The 20,560-nt window shown below is 39.3% G+C and overlaps 2 protein-coding genes across 5 annotated transcripts in view; one reads left to right on the plus strand and one right to left on the minus strand.

The window, feature by feature from the left end:
* RAD9B (RAD9 checkpoint clamp component B) overlaps nucleotides 1-3,716 on the plus strand; it is a 32,342-nt gene extending 28,626 nt beyond the window's left edge. For all 3 annotated transcript variants that reach the window (XM_086681663.1, XM_086681662.1, XM_086681661.1), the window contains one exon: nucleotides 735-3,716. In XM_086681663.1, the coding sequence (XP_086537789.1) occupies nucleotides 735-863 (129 nt within the window). In that variant the 3' untranslated portion in view covers nucleotides 864-3,716. The remainder of the gene's footprint in view (nucleotides 1-734) is intronic.
* PPTC7 (protein phosphatase targeting COQ7) overlaps nucleotides 2,743-20,560 on the minus strand; it is a 38,601-nt gene continuing 20,783 nt past the window's right edge. Inside the window, exons 2-6 of one of the 2 annotated variants that reach the window (XM_025933652.2) lie at nucleotides 18,703-18,882; nucleotides 13,433-13,631; nucleotides 9,664-9,787; nucleotides 7,881-8,010; nucleotides 2,743-6,736 (exon numbers count right to left, since the gene is read on the minus strand). In XM_025933652.2, the coding sequence (XP_025789437.1) occupies nucleotides 6,678-6,736; nucleotides 7,881-8,010; nucleotides 9,664-9,787; nucleotides 13,433-13,631; nucleotides 18,703-18,882 (692 nt within the window). In that variant the 3' untranslated portion in view covers nucleotides 2,743-6,677. Of the gene's footprint in view, nucleotides 6,737-7,878; nucleotides 8,011-8,470; nucleotides 8,560-9,663; nucleotides 9,788-13,432; nucleotides 13,632-18,702; nucleotides 18,883-20,560 lie in introns of those variants that run through there. The other variant, XR_015242222.1, reaches the window with a different exon arrangement.

The following is a 20,560-nucleotide window of genomic DNA, read 5'->3' on the forward strand; positions in this document are numbered from 1 at the left end:
CTCTGCTGTCAGTGCAGAGCCCGCTTCAGATCCTCTGCCTCCCTCTCTCTGCCCCTCCCGTTTGCTCTGTCTCTCAAAAATAAATAAATATTAAGAAAAAAAGAGATAAGTGACATTTGATTACAGTGGTGATATTCCTATTCAAGAGAGGAGAGGCCTGGGAGGCAGAGACAGGGAGGGAAGGATTGGCCTCAGCTGGGAGTGAGTGGTAGCCTCTGCTGAAGCAGGAGGGAAAGGGAAGATGAATTAGTCAAGTAGCCCGCAGAAGGTCCCTTTGTCTCCCACTGCCTTGGTGTGAGTTTTAATGGCTCAGGCAGGGGGCACTTAGGTGGCTCAGTTGGTTAAGTGTCCCACTCTTGGTTTCAGCTCAGGTCTCATGGTTCGTTAATTTGAGCCCCACACTGGGCTCTGTGCTGACAGAGCTCTACACTCCCTCTCTCTCTGCCCCTCCTCCACTCTGTCTCTCAAATAAATAAACTTAAAAAAAAATTTTTTTTTAATGGCTTAGAAGAGTCAGAAGCACATCACTTATCCCAAACTGTGCCTTGAAGTCAGGGAAAGGTTTTGTTTTAGGATGTGCTGGACCAGTCATGAAGGTTTGGGGTGTTCCATGAACCATCACCGTTAATGTTAGGGGACCATATTGGCCAAGTTTCTGAAAAGGGGCTGGTACCTGGGGCATCTAATGAGCACTTTCATTTGAATAAACAGTGGAGTAACTTCTTTCCCTCCAGTTTTCTTGCATGTTCTTTGGAGCAGTTTCTTCTGACCAGCAAGAACGCTTCAACCACCCTTTTGACAGTCTGGCAACAGCAAGTGACAGTGAAGAGGACATGAATGATGGCAGTTTTTCCACATTCTAACACTTAATGATGGCTGAATTGGCCCTCAGCCCATTTGCTAGCTCACTTGCAACCTCAGACACGTTTTCACATTTAGTCAATAAAGATATTGTCTTGGCCTTCCTCGAAATGGGGGATGGGTTTCTGCTTTTCTCAACATCATCATCTGGTATAACAGCCATATCTAGAAATAGCTGCTTGTTAAGTGGACATATTTACTTTAAATCCATTATGCTACTTGGGAGGCAGAAGAGTTTTCCCGTGCAGGGAAAAAGCCCATTCTAGTTCTCCAATTCAGTGCACGTTCACACTAGAGCTTTTAGCATTTTCTTTGCCAGTTTTTATAAAGGTATTTAGACTTTCTTCAGCAGCTCTTTGGAATGCGTCAATATGGCCTGTGGTCTTGTGACTAGTAGGTAGCTTTTGTATTTGATTGCAAACATTTGAGTTTGGGTGCTTTCAGACAGTTAAAAGTTATGCAATCTTTTCTCGTGTAATGCATGACTTTTTTTGTTCATTGCTTTTTATACTTTAAGTAAAACAATCTCTGGAAAAAAAAGTCTGGAATAAAAATAATAGCTACCCCCCCTCACTTTGGAGTTTTTTTAGGTATTGTAAAATTTTATTTTGTAGCCTTAAATTGTTCTGATTTTCATATGTGGTTTTTACATTTTGCAGTGTGATGCAGAAAAGAATATAATGGAACTGATGCCAAAAAATTATTTCTGTTATCTGACATAGATCAGCAGCCTCCACTGCCAGGGACCCTAGGTTTGGAGTAAAATGAGGTAGATTACAAATGTCTCTGTTCTTTGTCCGTCTGAGAATCAGCTTCCTACCTGAACAAACAGACTAAAAAATCTGGCACAAAACCATTGTTATGTAATTTTACGCCTGCCTCTCCCTCCCCCAAACCTGTTTAGAGTCGATTATAACCTGACAAACTCTTGACTTCTGTAACATCTTACTGTAGAGTCTTTGTGAACCAACACATCACAAGGAAATGTTTCACTGGCAAGCAGTTGTACGTTTTGTGAGGATTTCATACACAAAGGTGGCAGAGTGAATTAGTAAACTTTAGAACTGTGAACAGAGTTCTAAAACCAGAATGAATTTGGCTCTTGTAGCTTAGTCAATGAGTCAGAGCTACCCACAATAACCTAATAAAAACTCAAGTTCATCCCAAAACGTTCCTCAGTGAATGAAAATGGGCTTTCACCAAGCTTTTTGTGGAAATTGGCAATGCCCACATAATTTCAAGTCCTTTCACACTGTAGGCTAAAGATTTACATATCTTATGCTTACACTGATGATTAACACTGAAATTTCACAAAGTCCTAACGATTGCGGATGACTACAAAGAGAGCAGGTGTACCCAAGAGTAACCGGAGGTCTCCTTGCAGACGATGAAGTTTCTGGTTCGCTCGCTGAAATGGGCAGAGGGGTGCACGTTGTGAAGGCACCCTCACCAATAATTGCCTGGATGCAGCACAAGTCTGGAAGACATAGTCACACTATTAAATTGTATGTAATTTGGGTTTTATAATTTGCATACAGAATGCTAAGTTTAAATGACACCAGATTTTTTTGTGGCTTCATTCCATACCATTTTTGGAAGATGCAAAAGCCTTCTCAGTTGGGAAAACATCTATATTTTACATTCAATTATCAGTCCATTTTGATGAATTTTTGAGGCAGCTAAACTGATGTAGTAAACCCGCTGGTGAAAAAGAGCTAAGTGGGATGAACTAGTAAAAGACAGAAAATGATAGCTACAAAGTAAGGAGTACTGCTGGCATGACTAAGAGCCTTGGAAATGAGGACTTGACAGAGACCCACAAAATGCCAAGGGCTGGTGTCTTACGTGGTTAAGGTTCAAATTAAGAGGAGTTAACGCAGATTAGTATAAATACTATATTTATTAAATATCTTTACAGTTTATTTAAATGTATTTACAGAACTATTCCTGCATAAGTTATATTTCAGACATCCAATTCAGGTCATTGCCTCTTGGGTAAGACAAACAATGATAGTCTCAACAGAAAAAAGCAGCTCATTAGTATACACAAATTCAAATTTGCTTCATTATTTAGCCATCTTTGCCACAAACTACCTGCTAACAGTTAAAATTTTTGCCATGGACACTGTTGATGTTTAGTTTGAGAAGTTCAATTTTGCAAAGAATTTTTTTTTAGCAAATAGAATCCAAATCCTTTTCTGCTTCACATTTTCAATTTTATAAGTAGATTTTGCTTTGTTTCTCATATTGTAAAATTTTTTCACTGCAAAATGTGATAGTTTCCAGGGAAATTGGATGCTGTAGCTTCTACCAAAGATAGCTGGTATAAGGTGACAAGGAACCATGAACTTATTCCAGAGGACAAACATTTACAGTTCTAGCCAATCTTGTTTACAATCTCCAAAATGCTCAAAACCGACTCAGTGAATCCCAACAACTCCTGCCTCGTTACTCAAGGTGGTGGGTTGGTGCTACTGAAGGTGGTACTGAAGGCTACTGTTCTATCCAGAACAAATGCAGCTGACAGGAGAGGACACACTCCTATCACGCAAAGCTTAAAATCTAGTTTCTAATCTAGACACAGCCCGCCCCCCCAGACATGCATACCTGGAATGGATTCTTTTGTGATTTAGTACCTATCAACCACATCAAGCCGGGACAGTAATTCAGGACAAGTAACTTGTTTCCCCCACCCCCATTTCTTCTTTCAGTTTTGAAGAGCCTATGGATTCTACTGCATTATCCATTCAGTAAATTTTTTTGTGCGCAGGCAGCTTAAGTTCACAGGAAGAAATAAGGTTCTGATATGTTTAGAGTGCACATTTTAAAACAGAATAAAATAAAAATTTCAAGCATGTGATAAAAATATTGATTTTTATAATACAGTATTGCTTTATAAATATAGATGGAAAAGCTATAAACTTTACTGGTCTTTGGTGCATCCAGAGAGGGATAAATAATTTGCCATTTGTAAATTAGAAATCCAAATTCTCTTTTGTTATAAAAGTCCATTGGATGAGGCAAATGTATGTGTGTGTGTGTGTGTGTGTGTGTGTTTATACCGCTTGATTTAAAATACAACTAACACACACATCAAGTTCAGAATCAGACCCACCAAGTAGTATATCTCAGTCACACCCCCCAGAGACTTGGGTTCTGTGACCTGGAAAATTCCAGTATGGATCCAGCAGAGCCTCTGATTGCTGGGAGTGGAAGGAGAGTTCCCTGTTAAGCAGCACTTCAACTGACCACTCCCCCCAACCCCCAGTCACAAAATGAAGTGCTCAACACACAAAGGACAGGGCAAAAGAAAATAGAGAAAATACTGTGTCACTAATCTACAGGCCAGGTCCAAAGTCAGTTCCACTGTGAAACTCAATTCTTGTCCTGCTACTTTCAACATCACTGACACAAACGATGTCGGTTTCTAACAGTCATTTCTCAAAAAAAGTAAGTTGATTAAATAAATGTGTTGTGTAAAACACCACCAATCTAGCTTTATAAAGATTGTGTTTGAAGGGTTAAATGAGAGCAGAGGAAAGCCAGTGACTTGAACAGAACTGCTCTTACAAGGAATTAAATGTAGGCATTGGAAAATTAATGCAAAATATATCCAGATCATAAGGCTACATACCTCTGACCAGAAATAATTAAAAACCCAAACAAAAGAACTGAAATTGTCAGTCCAAGTATAAATGTATTCCTTCCAACAAAACCCTTCTGGATGCAACTTTCTTTACTTTTTAAATACACAGAGACTGCAAACAGTTTGTGCAAAATAAATACCCCACCACTTGCCACTCACGCTTCTGTGTTTTATCAAAGCACGATGGCTACTCATTATTTCAACAGTCTCCCCTCCATCCCCCTGCCCCGTCCCCTATCTCCTCTACCAAAGAATTCTGTTTTGTCAAGTTAGGGTAGTTAAGGCATTCTGACATGTAATTAAAGGTGATTCAAAATAGATATCTAACATTATGCCAATTTAGGAATAGTAGATAAATTACTGAACAGCTTACAAATGAATAACTCATTCTTATTATAAATGAAATGCCTGTTACAAGCATGATGCATTGAAATATAGTAATGACATGTACATGGTACATGTTAAACAATTTTAAATAAAACAAAAGCTTGACAGTTACTCAAATATACAGTACAAATTCACAAAACAAAATCTTTTAAAACAAGTTGAGGTAACCTCAAACATAAGTTTTAATGCAATAAACCAGGGAATAAGTATCTCCTTTAGAGAAAGAGACTTTCTGTATTCTCCTCCAGTAGATTCTCATCAGGTTTAATTGCATTCTCATCTATACACCAATGTTACCTGACTTATATATAAAACATGGCTTTAATTTAAGAATTTCTAAGTGTATATATATATATGTATATATATACGTATATATATACACGTATATATATACGTATATATATATATACGTATATATATACATATATATATACGTGTGTATATATATATATATTTTTTTTCTACCACCAAGTTAATGAAGGAAAAAAAACTGACCCAAAAATATATATCTTTACAGCAGTCGACTTGTACACAAACCTTAAAAATAAGTCTGGGCTTGCAGATAAAGGGAAAACTGAATGCGGGGTAGTTTTATAAGGAAACTATACACTGCAAGATGGCTATTCGGAAACTGTAAACATTAAGCTTGATTCAGAAACCCCTAAATTTCTGTGTAGGGCAAATGCAAATGTCAGATCATCACCAGGAGTTTTCCCTGTGGACTCTTGTGCTGTTGCCATCGCCCAAGGTGCTCTTTCCACACAGACTCCCCGAATGTGGTGCACGCTCTACGGAGAGCAAGGCTACTAATGACAGGTCTGACAGGGAGACCAGGAGTAGCACGACTGTAAAAGCCAACAAAATTCAAAGTTACAGCTGTCCACTGTGAGGCCTGTGGCCCAGGGACTCCCACACAGGGGCATCGTATCTGACAGCTGGGAGGAACTTCATCCACAACATTAAATTTCTAGGCTTTGAGGAGTTTACAATGTTGAATAATATTTCCATTGAAAAATGTTGGTAGGGAGTCTCCCTCACCCCTCCTGCAGATCAGGCCACCAGCCTATGATTTGGACCACTCAATAAACTGCCGAAACTTTCCTTACAGGAGTACAATTAGGCATCTTTTAAAAACCACAGAACATTTGCATCCATAGAACTAAACTGAAGTTTTCTTCCAATTTGTAACAAAAAAGCTCCTGGGATAAAGACTTCATAATCCAGAGCAGTGTTTTAGAGCAGAATTATAAGCCCCTGAAAAAGAGGAGTTTATAATGAAAACATAAAGCCACACCCAATCATCATAACAAAGACTGTATAGTACGTGTGTAACGTTTCTTTTGATGATAATGTATGTTTCTAGTAGATGTACCATAACATACAATTTGTGTTAGACTTTAAAAATCCCTTTTACACACTGTAATTTTGAATGCACGTTACCAACATCATCATTTTCAATGCCTAAACCATTTTGGAAACGCAATAGCCATTTTGGCCTTGAAAACCTCCATCCCATCGGAGAAAGGACAGTAGGAAGTGAAGGCCTATCTTCAAATCTTGATTCTCTTCAAAGTTGCTGGCAGATAATGAGCTAGCGAACAAACGACAGTAGTGGTTCTCCACAAAGATCTCAACCGGGTCTCAAAAAGACAGGCAAAGGCTTACATCACCGGCCATCGAGATCAGTGGCAAAGAAACACGGTCCCGCCAGCAGGATCAGCACATGTGGCAGGGGAGAACTTGGGAAGATGAAAGGAAAGGCCGGAGTTGACACCTAGGCGGGTCAGTCTGTATACTCAGCCACTATTGAAAGAAGGACGGTGATGTCATCTGGCTTTCCACCTAAAATGAAAATGAAAATGAAAATGAAAATGAAAATGAAAATGAAAATGAAAATGTATTCAGAGATCTTAAAAGGAAAAGTCAATTAAAAAAGTAAGCCTAAGCAGGTACTAGGAGATAAAAGTTTGCAAGTAAGGCAGGTTTGATGTGTCAACATGCTCTAGTAGAAAAGTATTTGATATGGAAAATATCTGATAAAGAGAAATAGTTAAAAAAAAAATGACATGTAGTTTAACTGAGGTTTAAAAAAAACCTTCGCTGCTTCTTTACCACAGGAGCTCTATTAAAATGGCTACCACATCCTCTGTCTACAGCAATCGCAGTAAACTAGACAAATCTGGTTGGGATAAATTCTGCCTGATGAGAAAGTTACAGGCTTTTACTCACAATCCTAATTTGGACAAACATATCTAATGTTTTGAAACTAGGAATAGTCTTGTATTCTAATCTGCCAAACAGCTATGGCATGTGCTTTTTTCTATTTTAATACTTCCTGGAGGGCTAAGAAATGCTTTACATGTCACAATATTGTACCAGCAAGACACTGACCAACTCCACAAGTTCTGATACGACAGCACAACATGTCACCCCAGCTCTAAGACTGAGCTGCTGGCCTGCTCCCGAAGTTACATATCGTTCAGCAGATAGAAGGACTCTTGAGGCAAGGGCAGTTTAACATTGCTTTCCCCTTCAAAACCTGCTGTGGTAATCTGGCAGGCAAATATCGTCAACGAGTCCCACAAGGCCAGAGGAAGGGAGAAGTGAAATGTCAGACCCGTGAAGGGCAGAATGTTAAGCTGTTAGGAATGTCCAGGGCCTCTAGGCAGACTTAGAGGCCTTTTGGGCTCAGGTCCAAGCAGTGCAGTGGTGGCAATCAAGGGCTTCAGGTTCCGCCTGCCTCTACAGCCAATGGAGTTCAGTTCTGGAGGGCATCCTCTGTGGGGAAGACACGATGACAGGTACTTGCTCTTGTCCTTCAGTGCTAGGGCCTGCTGACCAGGCTCAAAGCCACGGGCTCCCAACTGAAGAGGATATCTTACCGGTCTCACCCCAGTGCTCTAGTTTACCTCACCCCACAGCCCAGAATGCTCCCATCCTACTATGTCCCCAGTTAGTCCCTATGACCTTCCTAAGGAATGCTTACCTCTCACATTCAATCCATTGTCACATGCAAACTGTGCAAAAGGTGACATATAATTTGGGTCATAGGCCAGCTCATGGGCTTGCTCAGCAATGCTTCTTGCCGTCTGTTGTATACTCTCATAATTTGAATTCTAAGACGAAAGGATGAGGGAGTTATTTTTACACAATGCCTCATAGGATTTCTGCACACAAGTACATACACTTTTTGTAAATACCACTTTTTGAGACAGTAACATTTATCTAGCCACAGTTTCCAGCATTTCAGTTTTTACTCTAGTTAGAGAAGACATTAAAACATTACACCTTCAGTAAAATGAACACGGCCACCAGTGCTGCCTGCACAAGATGTCAGTCAGATGTCATTCTTTGCTCAGGTGGCCTTGGGCCCTGAAGGTTGGATTTCCGTTTCTGCTTTTTTTCCCATGTGGAATTCTTAAGGTATTCTTGCTAAAACTGGACAGGACTGAAAAGGTGGATTTTGATAGCACTTCAGGGAGGACCTCAAAAGTTTCCTTGCTTAGGAATGCGACCCTGGCCAACCACACAGTTTGCTCTCCAAGTGAGAGCTGCCAGGTGTCCTATTGAAAATACCTTCAGAATTTTATATCATGATGAAAGATTCTTGTTTAGCTGTGTGATCTTGATCCATACCCTTATCCTTGCTGCTTCAACCTCCTCATCTGTAAAATGGGGATGGGAAACAAGGTCCACTTTAGCTCTAACATGCTAAGACTCGGAATAGTTTTAGTATAAATAAATAACAGGCTTCTGCTTCAATGTCGCTTCCTCAAAGAGGCCTTCCCCGGCCAATCTTTCTAAAACAGCAGCTTGCTTTATTCTCTGTTCCTTCACCCTGCTTTAGTTTCTTTCTAAGCCACCAACATTTATTATATATTTCTTTCTTTGTATTATCTTTCTCCACTAGAATGTCAGCTCCATATGGAAGGAATGTGTCATTTCTGCTTACCACTCTGTCACCACACAGAGCACAGGGCCAGCTCCATATAAGCACCTGACCTTTACTGTATCCCACAGATGGGGCATGACACTAAGGACCTCGTATACATGGTCTTAGTCTATAAATTATAATAGCATTGTGGTGAGGATTAACTAAGACCATGGTACCCCCCACCCCATTTTAAAGGTGAGGAAAATATTGCTTAAAAAAAGTTCAGCAACTTACTTTAAGTCATAACTGCTTACTGGTAAGGACCTAGGAAAAGACTAATTTTCCCCAGAGTTAGTACTTTTACAAAGCCAGGAAAATATGGAAAAACTGGTTTTCACTTCCTTCCACTCTCTATATGGGCCAAGTCTGAACTTTTAGTTACTGGGACAGCTCAGCTGACATCAAGGCCCCTAGCTGCCTGTTGTCCTTGGCCTGGCTGGCTCTAGTGTGGTGATTTCTTGTCTTTCCTGACCTCAACACCTGCTGAGTCTGTTAAGAAATAAAAGGAGAAAAAGACAACCAGGAACCAGCACCATTAAAATACAATTAAAAATACAAGAAATGTCTCATCTGGACTTTCCTACCTTTATCATTTTTTTTTTTTTTAAACCTTTACCACTCTACTAAAAGGTGTAGGTGGGAAACCTCTTTTTTTCTCAAGTACTCCAATTGTGACTATTTCCATTTACAATTGCTTGAAAGACCAGAACTATTATTTCTTTCCTAAATTTACAAGAGTCCTTTCCTACAAAAAGAGATAATACAATTGTACCAATAAAACTTAGCTGCCCAGAGAGGGCCTCTCCTTCCACGAACTAACCTTTGAGTTAATTACCTTTAACTTTTTTAGCTCCTGAAGGATCATATAATCAGGCATGTTGTCAAAAAGTCCATCTGTTGCCGTCAGGATAATGTCTCCTAACTGGACATCAAAAGATGTGCTATCAGCAGCATCTGGGCTGTGACAAGGACAGGGTAGGGGCAAAGTTACAAGAGGCCTTCAGAGATATGGTGAAAGTTTCCAACAGGCACTATGTTATATTGTAATGAGGCTATAAGAAAAACTAATTTATAATAACAGAATAAAAAAAAATTTAAAAAAACCCAGTCACAGGGCGCCTGGTGGCTCAGTAGGTTAAGTGTTGGACTTCAGCTCAGGTCATGATCTCACGGTTCACAAGTTCGAGCCCCGCGTCGGGCTCTGTGCTGACAGCTCAGAGCCTGGACCCTGCTTTGGATTCTGTGTCTCCCTCTCTCTCTGCCCCTCCACTGCTCGTGCTGGCTCGCTCTCCCTCTCTCTCAAAAAAGAATAAAAAACATTAAAAAAAAAAAAAACCCAGTTGTTCTGAAATTCCTAACCTTGAAAAAAATTAATTGAAAAATCTGATATAAATGTTTCAAAAGCTTAACTGAAACTACCAAGTAAGACTGAGTTTGATGATTAGTCACATATGGCTTAAAAGGAGGAAGGGTTCTTTTCTGAGTCAGAACTAACATGTCTCTAAAAGCCTAGTAGAAATGAGTCTTTATTTCCTAATTCTTTAGAGCCAAATTCCATCCTCTCTTATTCATTTTCTACTCATCAGTTTCCCTGCAGGCTTGACTCTGGCTCTCAGGAGGCTGCCGTAATAGTGTAACAAGAGAGCACCATGGAAGAGAGCATGCAAATCCTGTAAGAATTCACATGAAATACCTACAATGATATTTCTCACTATAGTGCCAGTAATCACTAGTATTACTACTAGATTAGTATTAGTATGGACTAGTAAGGCAGAGTAGGGACTGTGTGTCTCCAGGGCTTAAAGAGTGCTCATCATGTAAGTTTTTTTTTTTTAACGTTTATTTATTGTTGAGAGAGAGAGAGAGAGAGAGAGAGAGAGAATGAATGCAAGCGGGGGAGGGGCAGAGAGAGAGGGAGACACAGAATCCGAAGCAGGCTCCATCCAGGCTCTGAGCCGTCAGCACAGAGCCTGACACGGTGCTCAAACTCACAAACACAAGATCATGACCTGAGCTGAAGTCAGACACTTAATCGACTAAGCCACCCAGGCACCCTGTCATCACGTAAGTAATTATTAGTATGCCTGGTGCAAAGTAGGTCTTCAAGAAATATCTAATAAGTGAAGAAACAAAGTAACCCTCCAAATTGGGAAAAACTGTTCAACACATTGTTAATGAAGAGAAGATTGTACAGACATTGTGTGCATGTGTGTGTGTGTGTGTAGGGGGGGTAGATTCATAAACACAGACGCTTCCATATGCAGAGAATAAATCTGGAAGGACACAAAGAACAGACAACAGTGGCTGAGGAGAGAGAATGTATTGCTGGGGGATGGGATAGGAGGTAGATTTTTCACTACATCTTTTTGTATGCAACTTTAAAAAAGATAGATGGGAGTGGTTTTTTGTTTGTTTTTCTGTGATAACACCTGATGAAAACAGATACAAGAAGTGGAGTGGGGGGGCGGGGATCTCAGGTGGGGAGAAAAGATCATATACTCAAAGAGTCAATGGCCCTCTCCCAAAGGCTGGTTCTCAGCCATCTCCAAAGGCCAGCTTCACTGAATCCAAGCCTCCAAGGTGAAGGAAAGGTGAAATATCTAATAATCTGCCTTAACCTGTAATTAGGGAACAAATGCAAAGAAAAAAATTTACACACTGATCCAGAAAGGAGAAGCCAGAACCAAGTACCCTGAGCTTGACAGAAAAATCCCAAAACTTGTTTGTGTAACTGATATGTTATAAAATATGTGAAGAGAAAACATAAAAACCCACCCACCCACGCCTGCTGGGGATTTATACAAAGTGCACTGAGAAAATTTCTGGTTCATCTACTCCTGACTGAGGAAAAGAAGTAGCACATTTCAAAGTTCTGTGATGGGCTTTGGCTTACACATATCACTTACACATTTATATCACAAATATTTTGTAAAGACAGCAAACCAAAAGGAAACTAAAGGAAACCTGTAAATTAAGGAAAAATTATACTTTATAGATATGAGGAACCGAGTGACAAAAGAAATGTCATTCAGCAGGAGGAAAAAAGACTGTAAAACTGGTGGAAACCAGGTCGATTTCTTCTGTGGAATAAAGAGAAACAATGCAAGACACTTCACAGTTGCTCAGACTTTGGAAACGAATCAGATTCTAGAAGTTTAGATTAATGACCAGGCTGGCAGTGAAGCTCTATTTTCTGCTGAGGTTTTTCTTCCCCAGGAGTGTCCTTTGCTATCCTGCCTGTGCGAGACTCGCTACCATTGGACGGTTTGTCCTCTTCTCCCAACACTCCCACCCATGAGCTTGGTGTTCCGCCAGCTGCAGTTTTGCCCGTTTTGATTGAACATACTGTGCTGCTGGAAACTTTTGACTGCACTGAAACACGAGCTGAAGTCACATGCTAGCAAGCTGTCTGTGGGCTCCAGGGGGAAGCAACCTCCACCTCGCTGGCAGGCCAGAGCGCTGCCCTAACCAGACTGTCCCAAAGATAGCGTGTGAGGTATGGCAGGGCAGCTCTAGCACTCAGATGCCAAAATAACAAGAATCAAATAAGGGAAAATTAAAACACTGCTCTCTGTAACTGTTAGCTGAGCTTGGTATCTACCACCCCCTGGGGTTCTGCTTTCTCCTCACTCCAATATGGCTAATATGAATATATGTTAGAGCCAAATGAAGAAGGGACTATAATGAAATATTCTTCTAATTATGGTAACATACCTTAATCTGAAAGTAAAAAAATGCTTCCCTCTCTCTAGGAGTCAGCAACAGACCTAGATGGACAATCCTGAATACCTAAGTATACAATATACTCATTCCAGTTTAAAAGATGGCAGTAATAATCATTCTATCTTAGTTTGCACTCAAAATCTGGCTTAATAAGAACTATTAAGTAGAGACAACAGACCTTTGCAAGACTACTTCTATTTTTACAAAAGGTTCATTACCCATTTTACAACATTCATGAATCATAATCATAATCTGGCACAATCAAATATGTTTGTGCCGGGTCCCATAAGGTTGTTAAAGGAAGAGGAATCTGAGACTGTCTTAGCTTTATTCTGTACTCTGATCTTAGGAAAGATAAACTGTAAAAGTTGATTCAGAAAAGTAGTTATTGTCTTGAAAGGTCTTGACAATTTAAAAGTTCTATTTGATGCATATAATAGGAGGCCCTGAGAATCAGGAAGTTATTCTGATAAATAAAGCAGATGTCTGTTTGAACTCTTCCCTAACAACATATGCAAATTCTCATACGGGCAGTGGCATGCATAGACAATGATTCACTTCTCCAGCACAATTTAACAAATATAACCGTATATACCATGTTGGTCTTGGTATGACAAACTGATATTCTGTAAGCTTGAAGAATATTTTCAGTCTTGTCAAATTATTGGGTGTTTGTTAGAATTCAACTTGGCTGCAATAGCCAGCAAAATATCTTTCAGTCAAACTAAAAGATCTTTTTGATGAGAACATTCTCAATGTGCCTTATGTCATATGAGAACTGAAAATGCCCATCTCCACTGTAGGTAAAGGGGGATGGGAGGAGGATGTGGGCGAGCCATGTCCTACTGGCTCTTAATGTAATGGCCAAGAGGGGAGATTACCTGTCACTCAGGACGACTCCCTCGGCTTCAGGTGGTGCAATTGAGAGCTGGAATGGAGTGTTGAAGTAATGCTGCTGCTCATCTGATCGGTGCACAACTTCACCACCCCTGACAACCAGGAAGCCCGAATCGCCCAGGTTTGCTGTGTGTAAGCGGTGGCTAGTTCTGTCCAGCACCACAATGCAGGCAGTACTGCTACCTAGAAACAAAAATGATCCCCGTTTATTTTTTCTTTCTACCTTCCTATCTTTGCATCCACATTTTTATCACATCACCCCAAAAAGCAATATGCCACAACTGGAACCTCCTTTGCCTATCTTAGTCATGCTCCAAATCTCCGACAAGTGTCAATAGTAACCTGATCAGGGTCAACATAATAGGGAAAGAAATATTACACATAGTAAGCAGGCCCCTGAATCTGAAATCTTTCATTTGCAGAGACAGAAAACAATAAAAATGGCTGGTATCTAACCATACTTTTTTCATTTCAATAGCACTATAATCTGTGCCAAGTGCTCAAAACCATGTTGTTGAAATTTTAAGTTTTAATACTTAAATGCCAGAATAAGAATGTTATGTTTTCCTGACATTTCTCATTAGTCATCAGCAGCAAGCCTTCTCCATGAAATTCACTAAAATTTAAGAGGGCACATAACTATAATATTTAACCAGATTTCCATCTGTTGAGGTCATGAGGAACCTTCATCAAAGACTGACTTGCTATGAAGTGACAAGACCAATTTTTCTCAGGTAGCCTATGGGATCCACCTGTTGACCTTACAGAGACCATTAATGTTCAGAGAGAAGCGAGCATGTCCAAGCAGAGAGCAAAAGCTTCTGTGTAGCTTTGCAGCACACAGCTCACATGACCTGCAGATTGAAAAGCTGATGTACCACCAGTACTACTGCTTTCAAGTACTAAAATTTAAACTTATACCTACAGAAAAAGTGGCAAAATAGAAAAATAAACAGTTCACCAAGAAGTAAATGTAAATGGTCTTTAAATATATGAAAAAATCATCATCACACTAGTAGCCATTTTGCCTATTAGTTTAACAAGGGTCCAAAAAAAAAAAAAAGAAAAAAAATCCTGCGTGGTGTTGACAAGAGTGCAGGGAACATGGTCATTCTTATTCCATGATGGTGGGAGGGTAAAACTAAACAACCTTTCTGAAGGGCAATACAACATTGGGAAATGTGTGTATCACTTGATTTAGCAATTCCTAAGAAACAACTAGAGATGTAAACAAAGTAAGTACAAAAGCATTGTTGAAGAACTAGAAACAACCTCAACATTTGACATTAAGAGACTGGTTAAATCAGTTACAGCACCTCCAGGAGGATGTAACAGCAGGAGGCTGCACACTATCACGGAATACTTAGCAGTACAGACTCTGCCGTCAGCCTGGCCCCATCTGAATGCTGGCTCTGTCGCTTACTCACCTGGTGACCTGGGCAACTTACTTAACCTCTTTGCACCTCAGTTTCCTCATCTACAAAACAGGGATAACAGTACCTACCTCTTAGTGTAGTTTGTGAGGATAAAGTTAGTTAAAGCATGTCAAACACTTACAACACATAGTAAGTGTTAGCTATCTGATAGTCACTAAAATTGTTAAGAGAAATATATTTGCAAACGAAAGATAACTTAAGCGAAACAAGTAGATTACAAGTTGGCATTAAAGTTTCCTTAAATAGGGGCACCTGGGTGGCTCAATTGGTTAAGCAACTGACTTCAGCTCAGGTCATGATCTCATGGTTTGTGAGTTTGAGCCCTGCCCTGGACTCTGTGCTGATAGCTCGGAGCTTGGAGCCTGCTTTGGATTCTGTGTCTCCCTCTCTCTCTGTCCCTCTCCCGCTGGTTCTTTTGCTTGCTCTCTCTCAAAAATAAACATTAAAAAAATTTTTTTAAGTTTCCTTAAATAAAAAGTGTTCTCAAACTTAAATTTAAATTCAAAAAAAGTAAAATTTAATGTAATTTTAAAAAGATAATAGTAGGCAAAAGCTAAACTGTTAAGATGCCTATTAAAAGCAAAATGAAAAAAAATAAACAGGCTGTGGAACCAGCTGCGTTAAATCCCAGGGCTCCATTATTTTCTAGCTGTGTGACTGTGGGCAAGTCACTTATTCTCTCTAGGCCTCAGTTTCTTCCTAACAAAATGAGAAACAGAAGTACCTATGGATCTATCTCATGGGGCTGCTATAAGCACACGGTAGATGCACAATTCATATTACCGTTATTCTATGCACAAACATACACAAAAGAAAAATAAGGGAGCATAATCACTAAAATATTAATAGTTTCCTTTGTGGGATTATGGGTAATTTATTAACTTTTCCTTAATAAAAATGTGTAAGTTAATATAAAAACACTTAAAATATTTATCTCATCATAATGTTCAGAAATTCCATTTCCTTGTTATCTAATCGGACACCCTAACGCTAAGCTATTTAGTCGCTAGCCACTAAACATCAGAGAAAAACACAGCACTGTAATGAACTGGCAGTGCCACCAGATAATCTGCATAGCTTACGTTAAGATCACCAATTACCTTTCCTTCCTAACTCAATGCACAAAAACTCCAATCACTTTTCATTAATAGAATCACCACACAAAAGATCTTCTGAAAGCTGATGGGATTAATCTGAGGAGGAAAAATGACAGACGAGTAGCATAGCCTTGAAAAACCTGGGGCAGGAAGGACTCATGTTGACTCATTATTACTCACTGACAAACCCAGGCTATTGTTTTGCCACCCCTGTGGCCGTCACGGTCACCTGCTGAGTTGGAGTCAAAACGGTCCTTGTGAATGACAGAGCTTTAACACGCAAAGAAGCACAAATGAAGGTAAGCCCAGTGTTACGGAATCATCTGGATTTGGGAGTATATACTCCTCCTCTGCCTCTTCAAATAACTGATGTGTGCACATGGATCGGGCCCTGAGAGCCTAATCCTGGAATACATTATTCTTGTGTATTTGTAGAGGAACAAGCAGGAAATGAAGAAAAAATGTGCTGAGGACAACAGGGTCAAGATGTTCAGACCACTGACAATCCAGACAGGGACCCAAGCAAATCACTCATGCTAAAATGGAAATAATTTTTATCACTGGCCCCTAATTTTGTAAACTACTATGGAGCCTTTTGTGCAGTAAAGAAAGAACCTTATTATGACTCACCCCCTCAAATTCTTAAGATATGTTGGTTTTATAAGACCTAACTCCACTTATGGTTTTCTGAGAAATTATATATTGACAATTAGCCTGTGATGCCGACCTGGATATAAAAGCAGCTAGAAATTCTTAAGAAATGAGTAGTTGACCTTTATATTGGAATTGTGTTATAGGCTTTTTAGCAATTCCTGGATAAAAAAAAGAATTACCTAAAGTTATCATTATTTGCGGTTATATCAGAGGCTCAGTAAAATTCAGCAGGCTGTCTTCGCCAAAAGATGCTTGAGTTTAAACAGCTTAAAGGAGTGTAGATTAGGTGAAAGAAGCGTGTATGTATCAAACATGGTAATGAAGGATTATTTCAATATGTCTTTTAGGAGAAAAGAAGTGATTATAATATTCAATGTAAGAAAACTTCTAATATGTCCTTACATTTATTTTAAGACCTTCCAACTACATGAGGGTAAACAGGAAAGGAAGGAGGGATAAGAAAGAAACATAGCAAAAAACAAAGCTAAAGCTTTCAAAGTACAAAATCAGGATAGTTGTTGCTTTGCAATTGCTCATTCCAAGTTGCAGTGAATTGATAGGGGGTGTTGGCAAAGGACTCATGGGAACAAGCAGGAGTTGGGACCTGGAATCTGTGTCTATAGGCTCTTTGTCAGATGTTAGACTTTTAGATAGTATTCTGCAATGCCCTCTTTCCCTCAACATGCTTCTGAGTATTGCATGAAGCTTTGAGTTGTTCCTTTTCACAGAAAAAGATCTCTCCATTGAACAAATGAAGCAAGGGGGTCAGAGGTTAAGTAGTTTTCCCAAAGTCATATGGAAAGTTGACAGAGGTGCTAGAAATAGAATCTAGGGTGTTTCACTGTGCCAGGCAAGCTCCAGATTGCATGTCCAAAATAGCGGATTAAGACAAAGCGGTATATTGAAACCTCAAGACAAGGTTTCTCTTCAGTTAGAAGGAAAACAAGCTGATTAGTCACAGCACTAAGACAGAAGATGGCAGCATGATAAAAAGAACACCTTCTTATAAAAGATTTAAATTGAAGGCAAAATTTTACAACATGGAAATCTCCATTAACACTGATCAGAGGCTGATTTTAAAAATGGATGGTGACTGGGAAGGAGGCTACTTCTACTAACCAGAAAGATGCTGGCAATTAGCAGAAACTTAATAACAGCCTTCTGAGAGCTTGCTCAGAAGGCTGGGTAAGTTGTTGGGTAAGTTCCCAGGAAACCATTTAACAAACAAATGTAGAAGCTTTGGCCAAAAGATGCTCTATTAGCACACCAGATAAACACACACTAGATATTTGGAAGTTTTCTAATACAAGATTAATGGGGATCTATTTTGTGTCATGCTATCTCACAGACTAATCAGCTACCTGCTAGCAGTCTAGGGTACCTAAATGCAACTTGAACTCCCCACAGGTAATCAACTTAATTTTACATACCCAATCCCATTCCCTTTCTTCCTCCCCTGGAGAGGACCACTATCCTGAATTATACAACCACTTACTTTTCTTTCTTCTTTTATCACATTTTGGAAACCCTGAACAATATGGTTTTACTTATTTATGTTTCTGAATTTGAAATGTGGAATTAAACTGTTAGGTGATATTCCACAATGTTCTATTTTCCCTCAACATCATGTTCCTGAATATTGCGTGCAGCTTTAAGTTGTTCCTTTTCAAAATGCATTTTTCTACAGTAAATGGACTTTCTAGATTTGTTCTGAGTCTTCTGCTGTTATATGAGCATTCCTGTACCTATCTCTTGGTACACGGATATGCAAGAGCTTCTCTGGTCTAGGGTATAGACCTAGGAGTGGAACTGCTATGTCATACACTCTGTTTACATTTAACTTTATTCCATAATACCAAATTGTTTTCCAAAGTGGCCGCACCTATTTACATCCCCTCCAAGCAGTAGTACTTACGTAGAGAGTGAGAGAAGCTCAGAGCTTTTCTATCAAACTCTGCTTAATAAAGAGCCTCAGAAAAAAAGGTGGGTTGCCAAGTGATTTTCTTGGTTTTGTTGACCATCTCCTGAGCTTCTTTGCAGAGGAAAACACACAGCATAGCTACTTACCAAGCAAGGGTACTTTATTTTGCAGCAACTCACAGTAGCTCGTGGTGAGGATTCCAATGGGATTACTTGGGACGAACCGTCCTTCTTTTACTAACCGTTCACACGTCCGCATTAAAGTCCCTGAGAACTGAGATGGATCAACTCCATAGTCTCTCCATCCTCCTACACCATCAGCAACCCCTAAAAACAAAACAAAAAAATTACATTGAAAGGATGTTCTTACTGACCTCTCAGGAATTTTTATTCCTGTCTCCTACTAACAGTTAATTTTACTACATACTAGTACATGTATTTACCCTAGAATTCAGAATGAAAAGTGCTCATATTTAATGTATTATACACTAAAGGGCACCTGGGTGGCTCAGATGGTTAAGCGTCTTGACTTCTGCTCAGGTCATGATATCATGGTTCGTGGGTTTGAGCCCCACATCAGGCTTGGTGCTTGCTGTCAATGCAGAGCCTGCTTCAAATCCTCTGTCCCCCTCTCTCTCTGCCTCTTCCGTGTGTGCTCTCTCTCTCTCTCTCAAAAATAATGTATTATATACTAACACTCCTAATTCACATTCTCTACTTAGAATTCGATCTTTCATAAATTGATGAATAAATATGTGTGTTACCACAGGGTGGCATTGCCTATTAGCCAAGAGTTCAACTTCAGCAGGATTATCGTCTTCGTATAGAAGTATTTATGTTATTACTGTGTTCTATTTTATAAGAATGAAAACTGATTTTTTAAAAAAATGCTGATGATAGTGATAATACAACTGAGCCAGAGCTGGCAATCATTCAGGATATCAAACACAGCAAACTCTAACTTCAAATTTTGATCAATAACTATCAAATAAAGAAATAATTAAAAACATATCCCATCCTCTTTCCTCCTCCCTCAGAGACAGCCACTATTCTGTACAGGTCAGCACTGTCTAATACAACAGCCACTACCACAAGTGACTACTGAGCCTTTGAAATGGTGCTGATCCAAATTAAGAAGTCCTCTGAGTATAAAACACACATTGGATTTTGAAAACTTAGTATAAGAAAAGGGTAAAATATCTCACTAAATTTTTATATTGATTACATGTTGAAATAATATTTTGGATATAATGTGCTAAAGATTAAAATTAATTTCACGTGTTTCTATTTGTTTTATTAATGTGAATACTAGGAAATTTAAAATGACATGTGTGGTTCACCTTTTTTTTTTTTTCCCCCGAGAGAGAGAGAGAGAGGGTGAGAGAGAGTATGCAGAGGGGAGAGGGGCAGAGGGAGAGAAAGAATCTTAAGCAGGCTCCACACTTAATGTGGAGCCCAATCCCACAACCCTGGAATCATGACCTGAGCTGAAATCAAGAGTCAGATCCTCAACCGACTGAGCCACCCAGGGGCCCCTCACATTGTACTTCCATTGGATAGCAATGGTATTGAGATTTGCATGGGTCCATAGAGCTGCTGATGAGTTCAGAGTGTACACAAGACTCCTTTATCAAAAGGAAACTAGTGTTTAAGAAAGTCAGTAAGACACCAAAGTCAACATCATACCACCTCCTATTCAACTCCTTACAAAACCCAAAGCTAGTTGTTCAACATTAAAATCAATTTCTGTCTGCTAAGTTTAAATGAACTGAGGGAACTAAAAGATCAGATATATATACATTATTAAGGCTTTAAATGACCATATATCAACCTTTCTGGAAGGATCTATAAGAAGTATTAATAGTAGTTTTGGAAATAAGAGACTGAAAATGATCAGTGAACAAATGGTGAGACTTTAGCTTTTTAACTTCATACTGTTCTGAACTATTTAAAATTTATTTTTATAATGATTATGTATTGATTTTATAAAAATATTAGGAATTTT

This window comes from Puma concolor, chromosome D3 (assembly GCF_028749965.1).
Source record: "Puma concolor isolate L17-30 chromosome D3, mPumCon1.1.hap2, whole genome shotgun sequence".
NCBI lineage: Eukaryota > Metazoa > Chordata > Mammalia > Carnivora > Felidae > Puma > Puma concolor.